The sequence below is a fragment of the Medicago truncatula genome, chromosome 1 (assembly GCF_003473485.1).
Source record: "Medicago truncatula cultivar Jemalong A17 chromosome 1, MtrunA17r5.0-ANR, whole genome shotgun sequence".
In the NCBI taxonomy this organism is placed as follows: Eukaryota; Viridiplantae; Streptophyta; class Magnoliopsida; order Fabales; family Fabaceae; genus Medicago; species Medicago truncatula.
This window is the reverse complement of record NC_053042.1, coordinates 6,532,484-6,558,267: the sequence shown is the minus strand read 5'-3', so window position 1 is coordinate 6,558,267 and position 25,784 is coordinate 6,532,484. Positions and strand designations below refer to the sequence as shown.

Here is a 25,784-nt window from a genome sequence, read left to right as displayed (position 1 = left end):
AAATAGTCTATGTTTTGACTGGTAAATAACTAAGGATTTTATAATTGAATTGTCTATGTTTTGATTGGTAATCCTACACTTAATCGCCGGTTTGAAAGTGCCGTGGAACTTTCAGATACAGTGTGTGTATTGTGGACCAATTTTTGTCTCAGGTGTCTTGTATCTTTCTAATGAATAATCTAATGCAGAAAAGTCAAGAAAATAGTTATTCAACCAAAGAAACTTCTTCTAGCATAGAACTATGAATCACCGTGTCTCCAAAAGGAAATAATAAGAAAAGGAAATATAATTTGTTTTCTGCATATATAAGAAAACAAATGTGCTTTTTATGGAATGAAATAATATTCAATTCAAGATAGGTGACTTTAGTTATTTGCCTTCAATCCTTCACTTATACACACCTAACGCCACAAAGAACCTATCCAAATCTTCCAATCTTGAACAAAAAAAAACTTCAATATTAGGACAATCAATATGGCTATTCCTTCCTTACTTTGCTCTCTCCTAATCATAATTTTCACTTCTCAAACCAAAGCTGATGTTGTATACGATGAAATCAATTTATACCACTACGTTTGTGATCAAGACAACAATAGAGGTAACTACACAACAAATAGCACCTATGACAAAAACCTCAACACACTTTTATCAACTCTCACTTCCAACACAGAAATCAACTACGGTTTCTACAATTTTTCACATGGCGAAAACAGCGACAAAGTCTACGCGATCGGACTATGCCGAGGGGATATTATGCCAAATAGTTGCCGCAGTTGCCTCAGTAGCGCCAGAACAAATCTCACACGTAATTGTCCAAATCGAAAAGAGGCTATTTTTTGGTCAGAAGATGAAAAATGCATGTTACGTTATTCGGACCGATTGATATTAGGAGTAATGGAAGATGTTCCTATGTTTTCTTCAAAAAATGAAAATAATTCAAGTGATGTTGATTTGTCTAATGAAGTTGTTACTACTTTGTTAAATAATTTAACAAGTAGAGCTGTGAAAGGTGATTCTATGATTAAATATGCTGCAGGTAGTCAACCTGGTCCTCAGTATGAAGTTATATATGGTTTGGTTCAATGTACACCTGATTTGTCTGAAACTGATTGTAATTCATGTTTGGTTGAGAATCTTCAACAAATTCCTAGTTGTTGTAATAATAAGATTGGTGGAAGAGTTGTTAGGCCTAGTTGTAACATGAGATTTGAAACTTCTTACCTTTTTTATGAGCCTAGAGCATCGCCGCCACCGCCGCCATCATCACCTCCTCCACCAGCCACTACGAATGGTACTACTTTATCACAAGGTACTTGTTTGTTACATATATTCTCTTAAGGAAGTTTATAGATGTCTAAAAATTTAATTTGTTATGTTTTGAAAAATGTCTTTTATTGAAATATTTATTTATGGATAAATGATGAGGGGATGATATTTTCTCTATTGGTTATGCAAATGCTTCCAAGGTTTTCAATGAAATGCTGCTTTTTCAAAAGCAAAATCACGAGCAAATTATGTGGTATAGGTTGCCTACAATTCATTCATGTTAAGGAAGAATATAATGATTTTTGTGGTCCAAATGCGTTAACTGTTTTAGGGGATGTCTTTAAATTTTTGCTCAACTTCTTGAGTGCATAGATTCATAACTAAAAAAAATTAAACAAGCAGTAAATGTTACTTTATCAAAGTTGAAGAATTTGAATCCTTAACTCATTTAGTTATTTTATCACTATGAGAAATGTTGTACCAAACAGAATCACTGTGACAAAAGTTGTAAAAAATAAAATAAAAAATCACTATGAGAAATGTTACTTTGACAATAATTACACCAAATTTGTACAAATTTAGTTTTTATTGTTTTTTTTTTTTTCTTTCAAAGTCACATCTATAATTATAAATGATGTATATTTGTATAATATCAACTTTTTTATATTCAAAGAACATTAGTGCATCACTATTCTTAAATAAAACAATGTTATTTCAACATCTAAAAATCAACAACAAATTTGAAAATCGTATAAAAATATATAATTTATCAGTAATGATATGACTAGAGAAGAGAGAAAAAAGCAATAAAAATCCAAATGACACCTAATCTGTATAAATATACGGTGTTGGACAACATTTTAGTCGTCAACTTGTCATTACTCCATAATTAAACAACCTTATTGAAATTGTTAATAGTATTTTATTATCTTGGTACATATGAAATATCACACAAGGAGAGATTTGGTTTGTGCAGGAAAAAGCAACAATGGTGCTACCATTGGCATCGCTGTAGGAGTTCCAATTGCTCTTGTTGCTATGGTCTTCATTTTTATCTGCATCTATTTAAGAATAAGGAAGCCAAAGAAAACGTTTGAAGGTGATTAAGCTGAAACATTGATATACCGTGACTTAAGTATTTCATATCACATATAACAATTTGTTTACCTATTCATGGTAGAAATTCAAGAAGAAGAAGATGATGAAGAAGATAAAATTGAAAGTCCTGAGCCACTACAACTCAACTTCAACACCATACGTAATGCTACAAATGACTTCTCGCATTCTAATCAACTTGGAGAAGGCGGATTCGGAGTTGTTTACAAAGTAAAATAACACTATTAAACATCACTTCATTAATTAAAATATGATATACTCTAATACTTGTTTTGAAAAACTTATCACTCCTAAATAATATATATTTTCAGGGTAGGCTATCCAATGGACAAGAGATTGCTGTTAAAAGGTTGTCAATGAGTTCGGGACAAGGAGATTCGGAGTTTAAGAATGAGGTACTTTTGGTGGCTAAGCTTCAACACCGAAATTTAGTTAGACTACTCGGTTTCTCACTAGAAGGAAGAGAAAGAGTACTTGTATATGAATTTGTTCAAAACAAAAGTCTCGATTATTTCATTTTTGGTAAGTTTTAATATCTATTGAAGTGTATAATATCTATACTACTTTAGTTCGGTTAAATACTAAGCTCGTAAATTATTGTACAATATTCAAAATTAATTGGTATGTTATATGCAGATCGAGTTAAGAAAGCGCAATTAAATTGGGAAATGCGCTACAAAATCATTTTAGGTATTGCTCGAGGCATTCTTTACCTTCACGAGGATTCTCGACTGCGCATTATTCATCGTGATCTCAAAGCAAGTAACATTCTCTTAGATGAAGAAATGAATCCTAAGATATCTGATTTTGGCATGGCAAGACTATTTGGTGTGGACCAAACACAGGAAAACACAAAAAGAATTGTGGGAACCTAGTAAGTATTCAAAAAAAAAGTATATGATGTTATTGATATTATATCAAAAAGCTTAGCAAATGCAAATTGATAGATAATTGAACATATATATACAAGATTGTGAACAAAACTTTCTTTATTGAGGCTACTTGTCCAAATTGTTTTGTAGTGGATATATGGCACCTGAATATGCTATGCACGGACAATTTTCAGTGAAGTCGGATGTATTCAGTTTCGGTATATTGGTTCTTGAAATCGTAAGTGGTTCAAAAAACAGTGGCATTCGCGATGAGGAGAATACTGAGTATCTATCGAGCTTTGTAAGTCATACTTTTTATGTCATCGTCATCATATATTTCATGTAGAAGTGTATTATATCTAACCTAGTATTTTATTTGCGTTTGGACAAATTTGTGCAGGCATGGAGGAATTGGAAGGAGGGAACTGCAACAAGTATCATAGATCCCACGTTAAACAATGATTCACGAAATGAAATGTTGAGATGTATACATATTGGATTACTTTGTGTTCAAGAGAATGTAGCTAGCAGGCCAAGCATGGCTACTGTAGTAGTGATGCTAAATAGTGATTCAGTTACTCTCCCAATGCCTTTGGAACCTGCATTTCATATGGATAGCAGAAACCTTCAAGATATGAAATCATGGGGTCATAGTTCAGCTCAAGAATCAGTCAATGGGTCTTCAAATACAGAGCTGTATCCTCGGTAGTTGTTGGATTAATTTCAGTCATATTCATGTAATATACATGAGCATGTTTCATCTTCATGTATGTAACACATAAAGATATAGTCATCAATTGAGTATTAGTTATCTACATATTCATGTAATACATGAGCATTTTCATGTAAGGCATGAGCATATTTCATATAATATGTAAATAATAAATTAAAACATGTTTATGTTTGATAATTCTATTTTTAAATATCGTTTTTGGATTTAGAAAATGAAAAAACATGTATGAAAAATTTGTTTTTAAAATAAAAATAAATAATTTTTTTTATTAACTAATGATGTAATCTTATCATTGAAGGAGATTATGCATTTCATAAAAAGTATGTTAAATTTAAAATTAAGTTTTTTTTTATCAAGTGTAATATATTATTAAAAGAGATTAATAATTATGAATTAAAAGTGTCATTTTTTACACAAACATCAAATAGACTAATTCCCGGATATGAGTCGGACTAACAATTCAATGACTCAACTAAATCCAAAGAGTTCAATTCAGATTGTTTTTCAATGTTTGCGCCAAATCTGGCCAAACTCGAATAATTTCGTTCAATAATAAATTTATAATTTATCACTCATGAAACTATCTCTATAGTAACTAAATAACTTTTTTTTTTTATTAGGAATTCTTAGTGTTTTACCATAAGCAAATAAATTTAGTTTAAGTGTTACGTTTTAAATAATAAACTTTAATCTAATTTGTTTCAATTTCACAATAACTCCAAAATCTGGAAGCTTAAAACTACTCCTGAGAACCAAGTTTGAGTTGGCGGCGCATCATGTATAGTGTCTTACGCACCACAGAACCCCACTTTTTAAGAGAGGCATTAATATAGTTCCTTTGTGTCCTAGATGCCATAATCATGTGGAAAAGTACTACTCTTGCTTGATTGCCGCTGAGTTATTCAAATTTGGTTTGGATCAAGTCTCTTTTTTTTTTTTTTTTTTTTTGAATCAGCAAATATTATTAGGCTCAGCTAGCACAAGATGCACTTAACTGGCAAAGGAGAAAAAAGAGTACAAGCAAAACAGACCGCAGCACACTACTACAAACAAACTCGATAAAAAACCCCCTAAGAGTCCAAATCCAACACGGAGAGGACTCAAAAAACGGCAACAAAAACAACCAAAAGCAAACTGAAAATGTAACAGCTACAGGCCAAAAGTGCAGGCTGCATCACAGTAACAGCAACACGACTGCCAACAATCAGACAGCAAAAGGAACAAAACACTTGCAAGCCTCCCACAAGCAAGAACATCCACGCCCACACAGCCAGCCAGCATAACTCAACCCAGACGACCCAGCAGCGCTGCTGCCCCACCAATAGCACACAGAAGCTCCCAAAAACAGAAGGCCAACGCTGGCTGCCACAAACAACAGGAAAAAAACAGCTCCCAAAACAACAGACAGACAATCAAAAGCTATCTCGCAAGGCACGCCAAAGGGTTCCAACACCATTCGTAGTAAAGGCAAACAGAGCTTTGCACTCGAGTTAGACACCACCACCACGCAAAACTTTAATATCATCCACCAACTCCATCACCCCCGTCTCCTTAGCATTGAAAATTTTATCATTCCTAGCATTCCATATAACCCAAATAGCCGCATGCCATATGAGTCTAAGCCCTCGAATGATCCTCTTGTTCGACGAACCCGCATTCCAACACGCCCAATGGTTGAACAAATTTTGAGGAATGATGAACATAACACCCACCCAATGAAGAAGTTCTAACCAAACACCTCTCGCAACCTCACAATGCATAAAAAGATGATTCGTCCTTTCATTATCCCTCCCACACAAAACGCAACTCAAATTAGTATTCGGGGGAAGGGCGTTCCTTCGATGAAGGTTAACCCGGGTAGGGATACAATCTAACAACAACTTCCACGAAAAGGCCACCACCTTTGACGAAGCCGCGCTTTTCCACAATTGATGAAACACCCTCTTCTCCTCCACACCCCAAGAATCTTCTAAAATGAACAAAGCTTCTAATTTCTTATACATGGACTTCACCGTGAACACCCCGTCCTCTTCCCGCTTCCAAACCCACCCATCATTACCTTCCTTCCAAACATGACCCTCCAAATCTTCCAACAAATTTGTGAGAAGTTGTTCCTCCCAAACAAAAAACCGCCGACGCCAAGAAAACCTCCACTCCCTAACAACACGTTCAACACCCAAATATCCGCCACCATAGCTTCTTTTTGATTTGACATCGCAAAAAGCCTCGGGTATTTGTCTCGGAAAGCACTACCCCCCCCCCCTCCACCTGTCATACCAAAACTTAGTATTTTCGCCGTTCCCCACTCTTCTCTCCACCTCCTCATTGAACCAACCTATCCCCTTCCCACCACCTTCAAGATTGGAGATGTCCTTCCACCACCTAGAGGAGATAGCCACCCTAACATCACCACCTCCCTCAACCAAGTCACCGATGTTATTACCATATTTCTCCATGAGAACCTCATTCCAAAGTGTATCTTCTCCAATCAATAACCTCCACCTCCATTTAGCCAACAAACTAACATTAACAACCCTTATATCTCTCACCCCAAGACCACCCCTATCCTTTGGTTGGCACACCGATCTCCACTTCACCCAAGAAATCTTTTGGCCCCCCGAAACACCACCCCAAAGGAATTCCCTTTGAATCTTCACCAATCTCTTCCACACTTTCCCGGGCATTTTCAAGAGAGATATAAAAAACGGGATCGCATTTATAACCGAATTCAAAAGGACAATTCTACCTCCGAAACTAATGAATTTCTTGCCCCACGAATTCAACCTTGTCTTGACATGCTCCAAAAGCGGCTCCCACGTCGAAAAACTCCTCGAATTAGCACCTACCGAAAGGCCCAAATATTTGAAAGGAATAGATCCTTTCATTACAATTCAAGAAGTTGCAAGCCATGTCCATGGTACATTGATTCCGATAAGACAACTCTTAAAGAAATTAACTTTAAGCCTGGATGCCATCTCAAAACCCCTTAAAAGAGCATATTGAAGATGAGACAAAACCATTCCTTCCCCATTGAAGCGCACACCTTCAAACAAATTAAGCCTCACCACATTCCTCATCAAGCCACTAAAACCTTCCGCCACCAACAAAAATAGGAAAGGAGCTAACGGATCCCCTTGTTTTAAACCTCTATGAATATCAATCTCCGCCGTTGGGCAACCATTCACAAGTACCGACATACTACCACCACACACACAAGCTTTCATCCAAGCAATCCACTTCGGGGCCAAACCCACCCTCTCAATCATATAAACCAAAAAACTCCATTCCACCGAAACATACGCCTTTTCGAAGTCTACCTTAAGGATCAACACCTCTTGATTCGACTTTTTTGCCCAATCCACCACTTCATTGATAACCAAAACACAATCCACCAAATTCCTACCTTTAACAAAAGCTGATTGAGATGTCGATATAATGGAATTCATAACACCGGCCAATTTTTTTGCCAACACCTTTAAAACAAGTTTACAGAGGCTACCAAGTAAAGAAATAGGGCGGAAATCTTTAAGAGCCATCGGGGATGATACCTTTGGAATTAAAGCCACGAAATAAGACAATAATCCTTTAGGCATCACCTCGTTTGCATGAAATTGATCGAATAAAATATGGACCTCATCCTTCATTAAATGCCAAAACTCCTTGAAGAACGCAAAATTAAAACCATACGGCCCCAGGCTTTTAGTTCCATCACTCTCTTTAACCACCCTCTCAATCTCCTCCCCCAAAAAAGGAGCAATTAACCCCGCATTCTCCAACTCGGACACAATATCAAACGGAACGCCGTCAAGTTTAGGCCGCTCCCACCTTTCCGATGACACATGATTAGAAAAATACTCCACCACCACCCTCCTAATCTCGATAGGGGATTGCACCCACTCATCATCTACTCGAAGCGCCGAAACATGGTTACGACTCGCCCTCCCTTCTTATTTGTTAATGGATCAAGTCTGAAAATAAACTTCAAAATCATGTTGAAGATAACTTAATATATTGGCGACGAGACAATTTACGTACGATCACAGAAACATATATAATAATGAGCGGTGGAAAAAAAAAAAAAAACAGAAAATGGTTGGATACAAGGAAATAGTGATGCAAACCTTCAGCAACCCAACACTGGGTCTAGGCGTGGTGGTTCGCGATGTTGAGCGATCAGTTGTTGTTTTCGGTCTGTTATTTTTTTAGAATTATGATGAGGAAGGTAGTAGAAGCTATTTAGGTATTAGGGCCAGTTTGTTTTAGATTTTGAAAAAAATGAATTTTTCTTTTTATTTCTAAAAATGGATTTTTTTCAAATTTACTCAAAAATAGATAAAGTTGTTTCAAATTCATTTTGTATAAGTTAAAAAAGAGATTTTATCATTCACTATCATAAATCTTCATTCTTCGACATTTTACATAATAAAAATCACATCTTTTTTTAAAATGACATCTTTCATAAATGATTTTTATGAAAAGCTAATTGAAATAGCTTTAGTTTTTTTAGAGATTTTTTCAAAAACTTTGTATCCAAAAAAATTATAACAAAATGATGAAATACATAAAATGACATTTTAAGATAATTTATTCAAACAAATTTTTCATTTTAAGCTTTCCTTAAAAAATCCTTTGTTAAAAAAATTATAACAAAAATATATTACACTGCAAGAATCTATTTAAAAAAAGTTAAAACAAACGTGCCTAGGTCTTTATAGAAGGGAGTTAGATTCTCTATTGTTAGAAGGAAAGAATCAAAATTGTATGATCGAATAACTCCCCCGCCCTGTTAATTTGTATACATAGTTTTCAATTAATGAATTCCTTTGGTTTAAAAAAAAAAAGAATTCACAATAACTTCATTTAGCCATTTATATCCTTCTCCTTCCTTAACAATTCTTTTGACGATCTTCTTGACACCCGTTAATTCAAACCAAAACTTAGCATTATCTAGGGCTTGTTTAATTGAGTTTTGTTTTTTCAGTTTTTGAAAACAATTTCCTAAATCAATTTTAAGAAACTGCTTTTAATTTGAAATAATAAATAAAACAAAAACATAGTTGGTAGTTCTATATTTAAATATTGTTTTGGGTTCCTCGTAAGCATAGCTCATTTGGTATGGACAATGTATAATATATGTAAGGTTCGGGGTTTAAACCATAGCCACTACAAAAAAAAAAAATATTGTTTTGGGATCGAGAAAAATGAAGAAACATGTTTGATAAATTTGTTTTTTAAAATAAAATCAAATAAGTGTTTTTTTTTTGGCTTAATTGCACTTTTGGACCCCTATCTTTTCAAAAGTTGCGGTTATGGACCCCTAACTAATTTAAATACAAAACAGCCCCCTATGTTTTGATTCTTTGACATTTTTGGACTCCCAGTCCATTGTTGACTCGGTCAACGCTGACGTGGCACCTAAGTGAGGTGCCGCATGTCAATTTTTTTATTTTATTTTTGCCTTGGAGGTCCAAAACTGTGAAAGAATCAAAACATAGGGGGCCGTTTTGTATTTAAATTTGTTAGGGGTTCATAACCGCAACTTTTGAAAAGATAGAGGTCCAAAAGTGCAATTAAGCCTTTTTTTTTTTTTAACGATAAAATCAAATAAGTGTTTTGTTGTTTAAGCAATGATTTTTTTAGGGATTTATTTGGTAATGATATAATCTTATCATTAACAGATTTTATGTATTTCATAAAAAGTGTATTAAATTTAAAACTAAGTTTTTGTTTCTTTCTCATCATATTATAAAACTAAGTTTTTTTTTTTCTCTTCATATTACAAGAGATTAATAATTATGAACTAAAAGTGTTTTTTTTTACCCAAACATCCAATTAGAATAGTTCCTTTCAAAAAAAAAAAAAAATCAATTAGAGTAGTTCATGGGTATGAGTCGAACTGACAGTTTGATGACTCAGTTAAATTCAAAGAGTTCAATTAAGGTTTTTTCCTTCTTATTTGTTCAAAAAAAAAAGTTTTTTTTCTTCTTCATAGTTTGCGACCAAAACCCAAAATGATCTAGCCGGGTAAAGTTAAACTCATGAATCTATATGGATTGTAACTTTTTATCTTTTTCTGTTTATATTGTTTTAGTTTAGTAGTTTTTAGTGTTATTCATAAGTAATTAAATGAAGACAAAGGATTGTTACACTATCTATGTCCAGCTTTATGTACTCTTTATATGAGCATGTTCCCAATGTTATGCATCGTGAAGATGCCTTGAACCTTCATATCAACAAACTACAAGAGACATATGGAAGGGGCATCAACCCCTGGGAAATTTGTGAGGGATAGAGACATGGGTATCCTTGGAAAACATGATTTGAGAGATTTGTGTATGCCGGAGATTAACCCTGGCAGACATACTTTAACCCCTGGGAAATTAATTTGAGGCGAGAAACCTCTCTCTCCATGACAAATTAGTTTGAAGTTGAGTAATGTAACACAACATATAAGCTAGGGCCTAAATCAGGGATTACCCCTGAAAAAGGGAGTGAATCTTGCATCATACGACAATGCTAAAATTTGCAAATAGGTAGGTGATGTTACATACATATCAAATATAGTTCCTTTATAATTACTTTAATTGGAACTTATTGTAAGTAAACAATAATGTAAAACGATTTTAGCAAGATTCTTTTTAGAGAGGTGCAAACAATTTTATAGAGCTGAGCCTCCAAAATTTTAGGGTCTAAATTTTTTTTTTTTTAATATATAATGCAATTAAAATATAATATATACTAATAGCGTTGTAATATTTGCAAGATTGAGAACATGGCGTAGTGGTTCAATGTGGTGGTGGATTCCTTGTAGTCTTATATTAAGATCTCCAATGTTTTTTTATTGAACTTTTTTTATTAAGGATCTATCTCCATTATGAGAACCGAGCGTCCAATTTTACATGAAGAATCTAGTCATTTACCATAAGTTTGAATTTTCCATTAGACTTAGAAAAATGTAGGAGCATAAAACATTCTTGTCTAACCCAAAAATAATTTTCCATAAATTTCACGAAAAAAATCTTCTAAAGTTTTTTTTGCAAGATTTAGCAACGGAATAGTAGTTTTGGCAACACATTTCAGGACTTGTGGGACACGTTGTAGATGATGAATGAAAGTCTTCTATCGAAGACTCCACGTGTCAGATCACAATGAATCAGACAAAATGACAAATAAGCTGATACCATCAACTGTTACGTGGTAAAACAATGGCTCTCCACGTAGAAAAATCAATGTCACTGATTAGTTACTACTTCTGATTTCTTTGGTATATCTTGGACTCACACTCCATCTCCAATATGGAGTATTCTTTATTTAAATTCAAAAAACGTTCCACAAAGTTACACGTCCAATATGCAATGCAATGTATAGAGAGAAACAAGACAAACAATATTTCTATTTCAGTTATAACACAATGAGAATTTTAACACATGTATATTCCTTTTCAGTCTTTGTCAAAAAAATACATATAGGTTACTCAAGTTTTGTATCTACGGTAGAGATAACAGGAAAAATTGAGGGGACACAAATTCGGTAATATGAGGAGAGAAAAAAAAAATGCATAAAGAGAATAAATGAGATATAAACAAATAGGAAAATGATAATCGATGTCCCCAAGACACTGGTAGGATATTAAAAAAGAAAATTATATAATAATCATTGAATTTAAAATTGTGTAATCAATCCATAAAAAGTCTAAAAAAGTTTCCTCTTTTTTAATAATAATTTCCCTTTTTGGTATCTTTAACCAATATCCAAGACACCGGTTAGCATGACCAGAGAAATAATACTAGGTATGATAATTTATAGGCAAAATTACAATTTTAGTCCCTTAACTTTATTTTAGGTAACAGTTTAGTCATTTATCTTTTTTTCATTTCAATTTTGTCCTTTTGATCCATTTACATATGAATTTTTAAGCTTAAAATTCATGATTTTATTTTCTTATGGTCTTTCAGTCTTCAAATCTATGATCCTTGTCTATGTTTGCATAAGAATATTTAATTTGAAGCTTGAAAATGTATATGAAAATGGACAAAAAGGACCAAATTGAAATGAAAAAAAAGATAAATGACCAAACTGTTACCTGAAATTAAGTTAAGGGACTAAAAGTGTAATTTTGCCTAATTTATACTTTCTATCTCTTTTTTCTTCAGGGATTAAATAACACTCTACCTCAATTATCACTATATAGGTTGCTGTTGATGAGATCACCGGCCATTTATGGCCAGCTCTCTAGCAAGATCATAGGAAATAATGATATCTTATCTTTTACTTTAATATTGAAAACTATATATTTTGAGGCAAACCACAATGGAGTAAAAGAAAGTTACCTTTTGCTAAATGTGATATTAGAAAGTGAAGACGTTTACCTTCCAAGCTAGCTATGCATTTCTCGATTTAACTAGTTATATATTCTGAATCTTCTTTACTCTGCCGGCCATTTCTAGTAACATTTAACTTTACCCTAAGATGCAAGCTTGTGGTATTGGTCATCATACTGTTAGCCCACTTTATGAAGACCAATCAAGCATTAAATTCTTAAAATAAAAAATAAACATATGATATGGTTATATAGTATGTGTTTGGTTTAGGGATTTGCAATGGTTGCCACATGTTTGGAAGCCTTTTTGCAGTGATTTGAAGAAGCCACTATTTGTAGTTTCACTGGAAACGTGACTTCTTGCCAAAGTTTTGGCCTGATGTGAAAATGGCACTGCATAGTTAAATATAGGCGCAGTCATGTTACATAATGTAATAAACCATACACTAAGATAGTTTTACATTGGTTAGAAATCGACACTAAGCGTAGTTTATAAACAACATTCATACTCTTCAATTCAACGAGACATCTTTTAGAAAGAACGAAATGATAAAAACTCACACAAGGTTCAAAACGCACAATACTTAAAAAAATGCACTCTAGTGTTGTAAAGTTGAGGTCGGAACTTTTGCGCTAGAATGCACTCTAGTGTTGTGGAGTAACCTCGACGGGAGGGGTCTATTGTGGTACACTTAAATAGTTCAATCTTGCTTGAGAATCGAATCTAATTATAGTTTATAAACAACATACACTCATCAATCAAACAAGGATAATGTTTCACTGACACTCTTTTTTCCATATACACAATATACCATCCCCCATATGAGCGTGTGTGAGAGACAAAAAAATTATTTTTTTGTGGGGACCACGTGGACACATGTCACAATTGTGTGTGGATGTACAAGTGGTACATGCCACCTAAATTGGTCTATGTATCACTACTCATTAAGCAATATGTTTTTTTACGAAGAACATAAATGATGATGTGTCGTATTTTAAATGAACGTGTCAACAATCTGATGATGATGTGAAGTTATTTAGTGGATTAATAATTTATATGTCATTAGTTAAATTACAAAAATAAAATAACTTAGAAAATTGAATTTTTTAGGGGTTTTCTTGCAATTTCATAGGTGTTGAACATTTAACACCATCAAACTATATATCAAGTCATTTGAAACAAGTCAAATCATCACTTTTGAAAATAGGGATCAAAACTACACTATCTATTGCTATCTTTCACTTGCATTGCATTTTTGGGGTAAATTACTAGCCGTATGGTTAAAATGCTAATTAATAATTTATACCTTAAAATAGCACTCAAAGGCAACAAATTAAGACCACACGAAGTGTAATAACAAGAGCCAATTAATTCTTGTACCAATTGAAGCAATCCTATATTTTACCAAGGAAAACCGAATATCTAGGACCCAAAATTATAATTTTGTAAGAACCTCTTAAAGAAATGGATTTGTTTTACGTGTCCATACATGATTTGTTTACTATTCATTTCCACACCATATTTATTATATTTATACATTTTTATATGCTCTCTCTCTTTCCTCTCTCCCGCTCAACTTAACAGCTTCCTTTCCCATTTCTTTAGCCCAACCAATCAATCAAAGTCTTCATTTAGTTTTCCTTCTTTTCTTTCTTTCTTTTTTCTTTTCTTTATTCTTTTGTTTGCATTATTTTCCGGTGGTTGCGCTGTTTTTTGGTGTCTGAATCGGTGAAAGAGTAACAAACAAACAAACAAACATCTTGAATGATAGTGAGATAAGAGAGAAAAGAGGACATCATGTTTGGCAGCAGCAGAAATAGCAGCAGCAATGGCAGCAGCAACAACAACAATAACATTCCTCGTCCACAGTTTATGCAATCCGAACCCCGATTTTCCACAACAGAAGCCTATACTGACGATGACTATGCCATGCGTAGCAGCAGCGCCGCCTCCCCCATGAGCCCTTACTACTACGACCCTGGAAGGTCTCTCCTTTTACATTTTCTTTATTTATTTTACATAAGTTAGTGATTATGTCAATTTTCTTTATTTATGTTCGATGACCCTTAGCTCACTAGACGAGCTATTTGGATTCTTTGCATGTACATGGTGCAGTTCGCTGCAGAACCGTTTGATGTAAACTGAATTTGAGTTCACAAACGGCTCTGCAATGTGCTGCACCATACAGAGAATCCAAATCTAAATAAAATGTTATTGTATCCTAAAATTAATCGTTGCTAACTTATAATTAATTTGAAATTTGGAATTCAGATTAAGTGGTGAGGGCTCACCAATGATGATGTCACCATGGAATCAAACAACAAATTCACCATTCTCAAAGCCACAATGGTCACAACATGAAGACACGCCTCCACAGAATTCACTAATTGGTTCACTGGTCCGCGAAGAGGGTCACATTTATTCTTTAGCCGCATCCGGTGACTTATTATACACCGGCTCAGACAGCAAGAACATTCGTGTGTGGAAGAATCTTCAAGAATATTGCGGATTCAAATCCAACAGTGGACTGGTGAAAGCAATCATAATATCCGGTCAAAAGATCTTCACTGGTCACCAAGACGGTAAAATCCGTGTTTGGAAAGTCTCTCTCAAGAACCCTAGCGTTCACAAACGTGCTGGAACATTACCAACACTCAAAGACATCTTCAAAAGCTCAATTAAACCAAGCAATTATGTCGAGGTTAGAAAACACCGAACTGCATTATGGATCAAACATTCGGATGCAGTTTCATGCCTAAGTCTTTCTCCAGACAAAACCTACCTCTACTCTGCTTCATGGGACAGAACCGTCAAAGTTTGGAGAATCGCCGATTCAAAGTGCTTGGAATCCATTACTTCCCATGAGGATGCAGTTAACGCCGTCGTTTGTGGAAACGACGGAATTGTTTTCTCTGGTTCAGCAGACGGAACAGTTAAAGTGTGGCGAAGAGAACCACGTGGTAAAGCAACAAAACATGTAATGGTTAAACAACTTTTAAAACAAGAATGTGCAGTAACTGCTTTAGCAATTGACAGCACAGGTTCAATGGTTTATTGTGGTGCTTCTGATGGATTGGTTAACTTTTGGGAACGTGATAAGCAATTTGAACATGGTGGAGTCCTCAAGGGTCATAAGCTTGCAGTTTTGTGTTTAGCTTCTGCTGGGAATTTGGTTTTTAGTGGTTCAGCTGATAAAACTATATGTGTGTGGAAAAGAGACGGTGTTATTCACACGTGTATGTCTGTTTTAACGGGACATGATGGTCCCGTTAAATGTTTAGCAGTGGAGCAGGATCGCGAATCTGATGCTAGAGGCGATCAACGGTGGATATTGTATAGTGGGAGTTTGGATAAATCGGTTAAGGTTTGGAGTGTTTCGGAGAGTATGCAGGTACAGCACCGTATGACTTCTATGACTTCTGAAGGGGACTCGATACCTTCGGAATCCGATAGCAGTTACTCCTCAAGTCGGCCCAGTCTTAATAAGAGAAACTAATTATTTGGGCCTTGTTTATCTGGTCCAATTTGATGCTACTGCCACGTCTCCTTGTGAGATGATTGTGTTGTTGTTTCTCTTTTTAATATGTATGTATGTAATGTATGTGTAATTTTTTGTTTGTTAATTAATTGACTTTGATTGATGGTTTTTGTAAAGCTGGGACAGGCAAGTTGGAAGATTATGATCTTTATTTATGTAATATAATCTGTGTAAGAATATATTTGAATACTATATGTTGGGTTGTGTGTGAGTGGAATGTGAGATTTAATTCCAGATATATTTCTTGAATTGAGAATTGAAATATGATTCATGTGTCGTGAACTAATTCCAGATGAATTGTATAGTTGAATATTAACAGTATGAGATTTAATTATTATGCATATGCATCATGCAGCACTCCCTTATGCAACATTTATCATATTCAAGGAATCTGAATCTATAAAAAAATAACACAACTATATATATATATATATTTTTTTTTGGTACAAACACAACTATATTAAACTATGAGTTATTAGACATACGAATATACGGTTGTTACAGATTAGCCTTTTTCTATGGGACTCAATCACATTCCCTTGTCTCTTCATAGTCTGTTTCTGATATGCAAGATCATTTGGAGGTATTTTTAATATTAGTGTCTGAGATAGAGAAATAACGGGTTTTACTTTTTATTTGGACTCATTGGAAGAAGGGATCGTAGTATTTAATCATATTTGTAGAAATAGTATTTCTATGTGAATGGTTCTATGACAAATGAGAACGTAATGAATACAATAAATACAAATACTAGTTGATTTGATTCAAATGGAATCTAACGGATCAATTTGTTTTGATTTTTGGACAAACTCATATCAACAACAATGATGTGTGGAGTCAGCAACAACCAATAACCAAAATAGTTATAGCAAATTAAACCACCAACCAAAGTGCTTAGCAAATTGCAAATAATAAAGAAAAAATAAAAGGAGAAGAACACACACAGCTATATTTGTTTACCAAATTTGACCTACATTTGAGGGAAATAGCAACTCTTCGATCCACTGTCAATGAGTTTCTAACAAAGAAATACACAGGTTATAGGGAATTAGCTTTCAACAAGATACTCAATGATTTTTACTCATCAAAATGTTTAGAATGTTTCCCAACATTCTACCATAAAAGCACTCAATTTTCAGTCTTTGAATTCCTAAGAATTCCCTCTTTTGATACACCCTAGGTTCCTCCCTCTATCACTGAAAAATTGAAGAATACGTAATATATAGACTTATGTTCGTGACCATGTGCCTCACACATGGCAAGGTCCACCTCGCGGACAAGGCAGTAGCGGCAGACCGTGAAATGCAATGCCACATCTGTGAGGCACATGGCAGAACTGAAGCCACTTATAGGATTCATGGATTTGAAGGCACACACAACAATTTTCCACCTTGCCTTTAAATTAACGGTAATTTCAATTTAACCATAAACCACCCTACAGCTCTCACCATCGTTGAATTACACTTCAACAAAATTGATCAAGTCTAAGCAACACTTGAATCTTGATCTAGGTAGTGAAATGTGACAGGATGAGAGGAACTTTGTTAAATGTGATGGAATCTGTGTTGGAGTTATCATCTTAGTGTTTGTAAGTGAAAAATGTGTGAATTGATGGTGGCAAAGATAGAGACAGTCGTGACAAGCTGCGGATTGGACCGAAAAATACAGATTTAAGGGTGGGGTTCTCACACGTGTCGGGGCACGTGTGGCGGCAGCTCAGGGCAGTGTTTTTGTCGAGGGTGGTCGTCGAAGGACCGCGGACCAGGTGGTGGTGGCACTCCGGCGATAAGACGCACAGTGGCAGAGAGTAGTGGCGGCAAGTATTGTTCACCTACTACTGCGGTAAAGAATGATCCTAAAACCTAAGTACCAATAACATGTAGAAATTGTATTTGTGTAAATGGTTGTGTCAAATGAAACCACACTGAGTGTTTATTTACACGGTAATGCAATGCTTAATACAGCGAAAACATGGTTTTCAAATACATCACAAGCTAGCTTTCAACTATGCTTTTGAAAGTCTTCAAAAATTAAACCTACTAGCGGCGTGATTTCCGGCAAGGTAGGATATATAATTGGTTAATGAAAGTTCGTGAACCAATCGGGATAAAATCCCTCGCTGTAAATAGCATTGCCCTTGATCTTAAACAGATTCTTAACAGTATTTATGGCTGCTATGAGAATTGCAATATCATAATGTAGAAAGATAAGGGAGAAAATCAAAAAGTATGAACAATAATAATTAGAGTTCTAATTGCAATTGGAATGATACAAAACAATTAGTGTAAAAGCAAAAATAGTTCAAACATGATAAATGATTTGTGCATAGAAATCTGTTGTCAATTTAAACTGGGAGTTTTGTTTGTATTGCTCTGGTTTACTTAGAAAAACAAAAAAATGTTTAGCAATGGGGTTGTTGTGTTGTCTGTAACTCTGTACAGAGAAGTCAATGTACAAAGTTAGAGGTAAATCCAATTGTTCATCAATAGATCAATTTGTACGGATGAATTACTTAAAAATCCAAAATCAAACTATTAGAGTAAAAAAATATGGATGAATTACTTAAGTATCATCTGTCATAATGAAATCACTTGATAGTGGCTATACAACTCAAATTGAATTCTTAAAGTTTTGGCATTGAATTCTTAGTTTTGTACCATTAACTAAGGGATTTCCCTTTGGTTGAAAAGAGAAAGATCCCCTGTCATAACGAATTTTTGTTATTGAGGGCATCATTTTAAATTGTAGACCGTATCCGCAATTGCGGCCAAAAATTGCTTCACACCGCAATTGTGTTGTGATCTTCAATGATGTATGATATAATGAAAAAATTTACCTTAATAGTCTTTCAACTGTGTATTTCAAGCAACTCCCAATCATTATTTATAAAGAAAATTAAAACTATGTTATGATGGGTAAATAGTGTAGTAGCACAGTGGTGCAACTTTACATAGTTTATGAAAATTAAAATTATTTCATGCCGCAATGTGCGTTGCACCAAGTGCAGTGACCGTAATCACAACGACTACAACCACATTTGTGATTCATGACCGCAATCGCAATTTAAAATCATGACTGAGAGACTAAATTAAAAAATACAAATCTATATTTTATAAGTACGTCTAAGATATGGACTTTTCAACACCAAATGATGTTCTTGTCTGAATGTTTGTATGTACCTATGAGTGATAGTCATGCCTCAAATAGATCAATTGTTACCATGAGATCAGAAACAGAACAGAACCATATTGACAACAACAGAATCCTCTAACCCAAGAGCCAAAGTAGATATCAATGTGATAACATGCGAGAATGGCTTATTGTACCTTTAGGAGGAGTATGCGAACTCAAACCACTTAAATGACCACTTATGTTACCAACTGAATTGATGTCTAAACCCAAAGAACGAACTGGATTGCCCCCTTCCAGCACTCTGAGGATCTACAATCACGTTACAAAAAGATACTCTTCATTAATATTTTGTATTTAATCATAAAGTAAAAGCAACTAACTTACATAAAAGAAGCTGAATCATTCACACCTTTGATATTGGGGGTCTGGAGTCGGGGTCCAAACACAGGCACAGTGAAGCAGCTTGTGCCATGGCTTTCAATTGAAGATTAAATTCTAGTGACCCTTCAGAATCCAACCATGGGTTGAGAGATCCAACGTTTTGTAAGATGTGATTGGGATCCAACATGTGTAGGGGGTGAAACCATTCAGAAAGATATGAATGTCCATTGAACTGTTCCAACTCACTAATTTTTCGACCTGTCATTAACTCTAATAAAACAATTCCAAATGCATATACATCTACTTTACACGTAAGAATTCCAGCATCAAGATACTCCGGTGCAATGTACCTATGCAATGTTCATGCAAGGTAAACTTGATTAGAATCAAAATTGTAATCTGTGTCCTGTATCTTGATTATGAACATGCATTAAAAAAAGTACCCTGAAGTTCCCATAACTCGATCTTCTGTATTTATATTCCATTCTGATTGCCATCTAGCAAGGCCAAAATCAGCCACCTAAATGAATGGTATCATTTGATCGAACACTGTTATGCATCATAAAAATAAATAAAATTGAAACTTCTGGCTAAGGACCCAGTAAGTTACCAGAGGTTCAAAGTCATGGGTTAAGAGGATATTTTTGGGTCTAATATCTCTGTGCACTATACAACCAACTCTACAATCTTCATGGAGGTAACGTAAGCCTCGTGCAACTCCAATTGCTATCTTTAACCGCGAGTTCCAATCCAAGGTTATACTATCTCTGCCTGTTAAATATATACAACAAATGAGAAAGTTTGATTTGATGTGATCTGGATATTTGCAAAGAACATAGATACAAACAGAAAATTCTTATATATAAATTGGAAGCTCAAGACAAATGTAGAAAATTAGTGAATACCATACCATGTAAGCAGAGGTCTAACGTCCCATTACATATATACTCATAGACTAATATCCTCACACTTTCCTCTGTGCAAAATCCTATTAGCAATACAACATTTCTGTGTTGTGCGCAACTCAAAAGCCGAACTTCCCTGCAGAAATCAAGATCTGCTTGAGAGCCACTAAATTTTAATTGTTTCACTGCAACAACTTGGCCATCTTTGAGTATTCCTTTGTGAACCACACCAAATCCACCTTCAGCCAAAAAATTCAAATCTGAGAACATGTCAGTAGCTTCTGCTATCTCTCTATAAGAAAACCGTCTAGGAGGATTTCCAAATACAGGTGCTATATTCTGACACTGAGAGCACAAGGGGGGAGGTACAGAGGAATTTCTACCCAAAGGAATAGGACTTTCTCTGATGCTTGAGCTAGTGACATAACTTCTACTTTCAGCTTTGTTAAACTCGAGTTCATTTGTTCTCTTCTCTTGATCACAGTGTAAGAAATTCTCAAGTAAAGTTTTAGAATTTGGAGATTTTGTTCTTTGAATAGGTTTATTTTCAGCCCTTTGAAGCTTCTCATTATTAATGTGGTTCTGATGGATCCAAAATTCAGTGTTCTTATCACTAGCCAGAGACGATGTTGGGAGTTTCCTTGAAGGGGGAGGGCTATCCCTTTCCAAATTACAGTACAAAGGTGGCTTGAAGTTGAAATTCTTTGGCTCGTTGGTTGGTTTGTTTGTTCTTTTTTGTGATCCGTGACCCTCATACAGAGGGTTTTCTTTATAGACCAGGAAAGGAGAAGTCATTGAGTCTGAACTTGACACTGAATCTACTCCAATACTTCTTGTAACAGAAGAACCTGTTTCTTCAGGGCTACCAACTGGGGTGGAATGCTTCAATCTGCGGCCTTTTAACTTTCCAATTTCTATACCTGGTGAAGAGGGAGCAGAGAAAAATGGAGTTTGAAGTTCATTGGAATGTCCTCCTAAATTAAGTCTGAGGACTTTAGGCTGTGAGCCATTCATCACCACAATGCTACAGCCGAGTTCATCCATGCAATGTTTTATCTCTTGCTTTAATTTCCTGTTTCAGTAACATTAAGGAGTTCACTAATAAATATTTCAGTGATCATACATGCAGCACTAAAAAGTTGTACTTATTTTGATTGAAAGTCATGTTATGCAGTTATTCAATCAAATTCTGTTAACTACCAAATAGTTTCTTATATCAGTTGAATGATTAACCTCAGCCCTCAGATAATTATTAATATTAAATTCTTAAGTATAGCTAATAAGTTGTTGAAAGCTTCTAATAAAAGTGATAATGCAGATGTGCTGCAAAAGAATATATTTGCAATTAGCTTTTGACATAAACTAATGTAGCTCAGAAAAAAGAAATACTTTTTCATGTTTAATTACTTGTCCAGTATGACCCAATGGGAACCACTCCATCTAGCTTCAGCTGCCACCGCACCACTGGGAGTTCCTGTGACAACCTTAATCTTCACCCTAACCTGCAGTTATAAATGATAGAAAATATGTCATCATTTTCAACAAATATGCAATACCATACCAAGATATGACAGTGTTAGAATTTGAATGGAGGATTTGGTTAACTACTTGGAAGATAAATTGGTTAAGTTGAGAAGAATGGTTACTGAGAGTTTAACCAAAAGATAGGACATATGATATGATTATTTAGTAGTTGAAAGCCATTGAGTTTTTCTTGACTTGGGTGTTAGTATTCTATACATTTTATTATTTCAAGATATATTATTAATCCATAATCATAAGATTTTAGAAATATTACTGAATATATTTAACCATATATAATGTACATCATAATTTTATCAAGAGGTCTTCATACTGTGGAAGCATTCTTAAGGCATTACAAGGAAGACCAGTGCATCCCCTTCTTACCTATTTAACATTCTTTTTGCTACCATTAGATTCAACGAATGTTGAAGTAAATTATACCACCATTAGTTACAACTTACAAGCACAATATTGTTTGTTGGACTTATATGAGTTGTACAAAAGGCCCAGTTGGGGAATGGGGACAGCAGGTATATCTTTACATAGAGCACGAGTTAGCACAAGGACGAAAAAATCTTACTTGCTCCAATAGAATGCGTTTGATCATCCAAACAAATTTTTCTAAGAATACATTTTTCTACATTTAAGTACTTAAATAAGTGATTTTTAATCTTGAGGTCTACTCTTACCTTGATATGAACGTTCAAATCTAACTCTCTAACTAAGGAAAGATATATTATATGCTGAGATGAACTAAATTTTGACCAAATTACTGTGCTTATAATCTTTCTTCCTAAGGCATAATGCATCTATTGAAGACTATTATTGTTCGATATTTTTTTTCAATGACGAATGTCAGTAGTTAATTTGTTCCTTTTTCTATCTAATTTGGCTCATGTGTGTTTGGATTTTGTGGACTGAGCGGAATGATAGAGTTTTCAGAAATAGACAAAGCTCTCTACCGCATCGCATATGTTAGATAAAGTAAAATCATATTCCTTGTGGTGGCTAAAAGCTAATAATGTTGTTTTTAGTTTTGATACTCATAATTGGTGGTCGAATCCGTTCAATTGTATGGGTATCGACTAATTGTATTGTAACTCTGACTAGACTGTGTTTCTTTCTGTGATTGTTATGGTACACCTTATGCTGTAACAATTACGTTATTGGTGTTATTATATTCCATTTTTATTTGTTCAAAAAAAAATTGTTCGATTTATAATAACTATAACCAGTTTGAATTTAAAATTTCCAACTTTATTTTCCTTAATTCAAACCAATTAAACTACCCAATTATTATAGTTCGAATTTATTTGTTTATACCATAATAATATCAAACTAACATGCGCGTAAATGATAATAACATACTTCTCATATTTATGTGGTTAATTCTCTGTCAAATATATATATATATATATATATATATATATATATATATATATATATATATATATATATTATTTGAATTAATTAATTAATTCAAACAAAATAAATGTGAATATATAGTCTATGATCACTTGCTTAAAAGTGTTATATCCTCAACTTTTCGCTACCATACGGACAAGGACAAGCACTCTTTTACTTATTTTTGTGTAGGTACCGACCGTTTAGAAGCTTCATGCAAGTGAAATTATTGATGCGTCATAATCCAAACTCTTAATCAAGACAATAACTATAATTCCGTGTCAATATAAAAAGACAAGAATATAATGGGTTTTGCACATGCGAATCGAACAAACTACGGTCAAGCTGGTACAGATCAGAAACTTCCTAATCTCTGACACGTTACTGAAAATAAATACATGATGATATTATAAAGACAAAACAAATCACTGCTGTTTAAAATTACTGTGTTTTGTAATGACAAATAAATTATTGAGTTTTTTAATAATACAAAAATCGTTGAGTTAAAAAAAAAACTGTGTATCATATTATTGAATCTAAATCATCAAAAGCAAATTTTCAACTAAATGATACCGGGGTAACCATCACTGAATTTGAGTAATAACACGTATAAAATATAAAAAAATATTTCACGGACCGTTCCTAAAAAAATGTTTCGCACACACATAAAAAAATTTAGTTAACTCAATGGATAGATGATTAATTCAAATCGCATCGAAAATTGTTGATGGTTGATGTTGAACTAAACTAAGGATGTAGTTAAGGAAATTGATAATTGTCTGATTTTGATCAAATGAGCTAAATGAAATATATTTTAATTTTTATTATTCTAAACCTTCTAACATGTGATTTTAGACAAATGTGGTCTAGTTTTACATATGAGTTGGAATAGTTAAATTTCTCTGTGGTGGTCGAGTTTGAATCCAACCTTATATATATTAGTACATTGTTCCTAACAACTGAGAAAATCACGAGAACAATCAAAATAATTAACTGCTCAACCAACATAATTAGCTACATTTTTTTGTAAAAAAAAAAAAACTATAGTTTTTAAAAGGAAAGAAGGAAAACAGCTAGCAAGATTGAAAACTATAAATAAAAATGAGACAAAAAACGACAGCGCAAATATGGTCAAAAGTCATGTCGTTTTTAAAAAACTGATAAAACGAACGATTTAGCAAGGAAAAGATCAGTCGTTTTCTTTCTGCTTACGTTGAGAAGAAGGTTAACAGTAATTCTTCAGTTACGAATACGATAAAGCGTTTCATATTTAACCGTGATTAATTATTATTCGCGGTAACTAGTAAAAAAACGCGGTAAATTTCATTTCAAAGTTACCTCAACATGATTATGCAACTGAAAAATCATCTGAGCGCAAGACTCAGAGATATCAGAAATCTCCTCCGGCGACTTTCCCGCGTCGGCGAGTTTCTTCAAATTCGAACAATCTCCACCAATTCTCGAAAAATTCCAGAATCTTCTCCCTATAATCAATCACTTCAATCATAAATCAAATTTCAACAAATTAATCAAAACAGAATTGAATAAAATAGGATTAAAATTATATACCAGTTTTTTCAGTAGAATAAACAGCGAGAAGAGTGATTGAGTCGCTTGAATGAACGATGTTAGTAAGCGCCCATGCTAATGCGGTGTTTGAGATCACCTTCTCCGCTTTAACCGCCACGAGAACCTTATTCGAAGATACAGCGGCGGTGGTGCTGTGCCTTGCGCTTTTGGAACCAATGATTTCATCTCTTAGCATTGCGTTTGGATCGTGTGAGTGTGTGTGTGAAATGTGAATTTCGGTTTTGGTTTTGGGTTTTGATGTTACGTTTGTATTGCATTATTTTGCGGTAGATTGAATGAATGCTCCATGTTTTCTACAACTGGCATTTTGTAATCATGGTTAGTTAACTTAACTATAGTTACTTACTTACTACTAGTCTTGTTAGTTGTTTGTTGGTGGTTATATGATGGTGGTATGGTTTACTCGATCTGTTTGTCTTACTCGGTGTAAAATCTGAATTTATATACTTTTGGATTTTAGAAGAAACAAAACCAATAAAAAGTCTTTGATTGAAATAGTGCAGTTTGCTTGTCAATTTTTTGTTTTTATCATTACAAACTAGCTATTTTTAAAAATACATAAAAGTTTAGGTGAGTTAAGCTACGCTAGCGTTAAAAGTAGACCTCAAAGTTCATAAATAGAGTATAAAAATACATATAGAGTGCCCACAAACAAGATCCTAATACTAATGGCGGAAGTTTCAACTTATCATTTGAGTCAAATATGTTTTTTTTTTTTTTAAGAAGCTTTGAGTCAAATATGTTAACATTAAAGTCTAAATGATTGGAGTTAAATTTACCACGAATGAGTATGATCTAAATTTGTAATCACCACCTTGAGGAGAGGGTGTTTCTGTAAGACTAATAAATTCTAATGACTCAAAATAAGCTCAATAGATTAAAATAAACTTAAGTTGATTAGATATTTTAAGTGATAAATCGTACTTTCTAGAATGGGGAATGTTACGTTGACACTCATGCACTAGGGACGTTTTGGAGAATTCATCTTACAATGACACTTTC

The 25,784-nt window shown here is 34.2% G+C and overlaps 4 protein-coding genes across 6 annotated transcripts; 2 read left to right on the top strand and 2 right to left on the bottom strand.

Annotated features, from left to right (window-relative positions):
- The first annotated feature begins 420 nt into the window (after positions 1–420).
- LOC11417211 (putative receptor-like protein kinase At4g00960) lies at positions 421–4,069 on the top strand. The gene is made up of 7 exons (XM_003589249.4): positions 421–1,309; positions 2,243–2,365; positions 2,447–2,592; positions 2,694–2,904; positions 3,019–3,256; positions 3,405–3,555; positions 3,655–4,069. The coding sequence occupies exons 1-7, from the start codon at positions 475–477 to the stop codon at positions 3,961–3,963; spliced, it is 2,013 nt and encodes a 670-aa protein (XP_003589297.2). The 5' UTR covers positions 421–474; the 3' UTR covers positions 3,964–4,069.
- A 1,113-nt stretch (positions 4,070–5,182) lies between these two features.
- Positions 5,183–6,245, bottom strand: LOC120580027 (uncharacterized). 2 transcript variants are annotated; one of them, XM_039832914.1, is made up of 2 exons: positions 5,500–6,245; positions 5,183–5,459 (listed from the first exon to the last, which is right to left on the bottom strand). In XM_039832914.1, the coding sequence occupies exons 1-2, from the start codon at positions 5,988–5,990 to the stop codon at positions 5,192–5,194; spliced, it is 759 nt and encodes a 252-aa protein (XP_039688848.1). In that variant the 5' UTR covers positions 5,991–6,245; the 3' UTR covers positions 5,183–5,191. The 2 variants fall into 2 exon arrangements, with proteins under 2 accessions (XP_039688848.1, XP_039688852.1); XM_039832918.1 differs by having other exon boundaries at positions 5,183–5,454; positions 5,495–6,006.
- Positions 6,246–13,839: 7,594 nt separating this feature from the next.
- Positions 13,840–16,084, top strand: LOC11412582 (protein JINGUBANG). The gene is made up of 2 exons (XM_003589248.4): positions 13,840–14,293; positions 14,580–16,084. Exons 1-2 carry the CDS (start codon positions 14,106–14,108, stop codon positions 15,802–15,804), a joined length of 1,413 nt encoding a protein of 470 aa, XP_003589296.1. The 5' UTR covers positions 13,840–14,105; the 3' UTR covers positions 15,805–16,084.
- A 2,641-nt stretch (positions 16,085–18,725) lies between these two features.
- LOC11414256 (inactive protein kinase SELMODRAFT_444075) lies at positions 18,726–25,086 on the bottom strand. 2 transcript variants are annotated; one of them, XM_003589246.4, is made up of 8 exons: positions 24,762–25,086; positions 24,531–24,676; positions 21,672–21,766; positions 20,270–21,336; positions 19,970–20,130; positions 19,803–19,879; positions 19,388–19,709; positions 18,726–19,287 (listed from the first exon to the last, which is right to left on the bottom strand). In XM_003589246.4, the coding sequence occupies exons 1-8, from the start codon at positions 24,955–24,957 to the stop codon at positions 19,138–19,140; spliced, it is 2,214 nt and encodes a 737-aa protein (XP_003589294.1). In that variant the 5' UTR covers positions 24,958–25,086; the 3' UTR covers positions 18,726–19,137. The 2 variants fall into 2 exon arrangements, with proteins under 2 accessions (XP_003589294.1, XP_024631140.1); XM_024775372.2 differs by lacking the exon at positions 24,762–25,086 and having other exon boundaries at positions 21,654–21,766; positions 24,531–24,585.
- Positions 25,087–25,784: the final 698 nt, after the last annotated feature.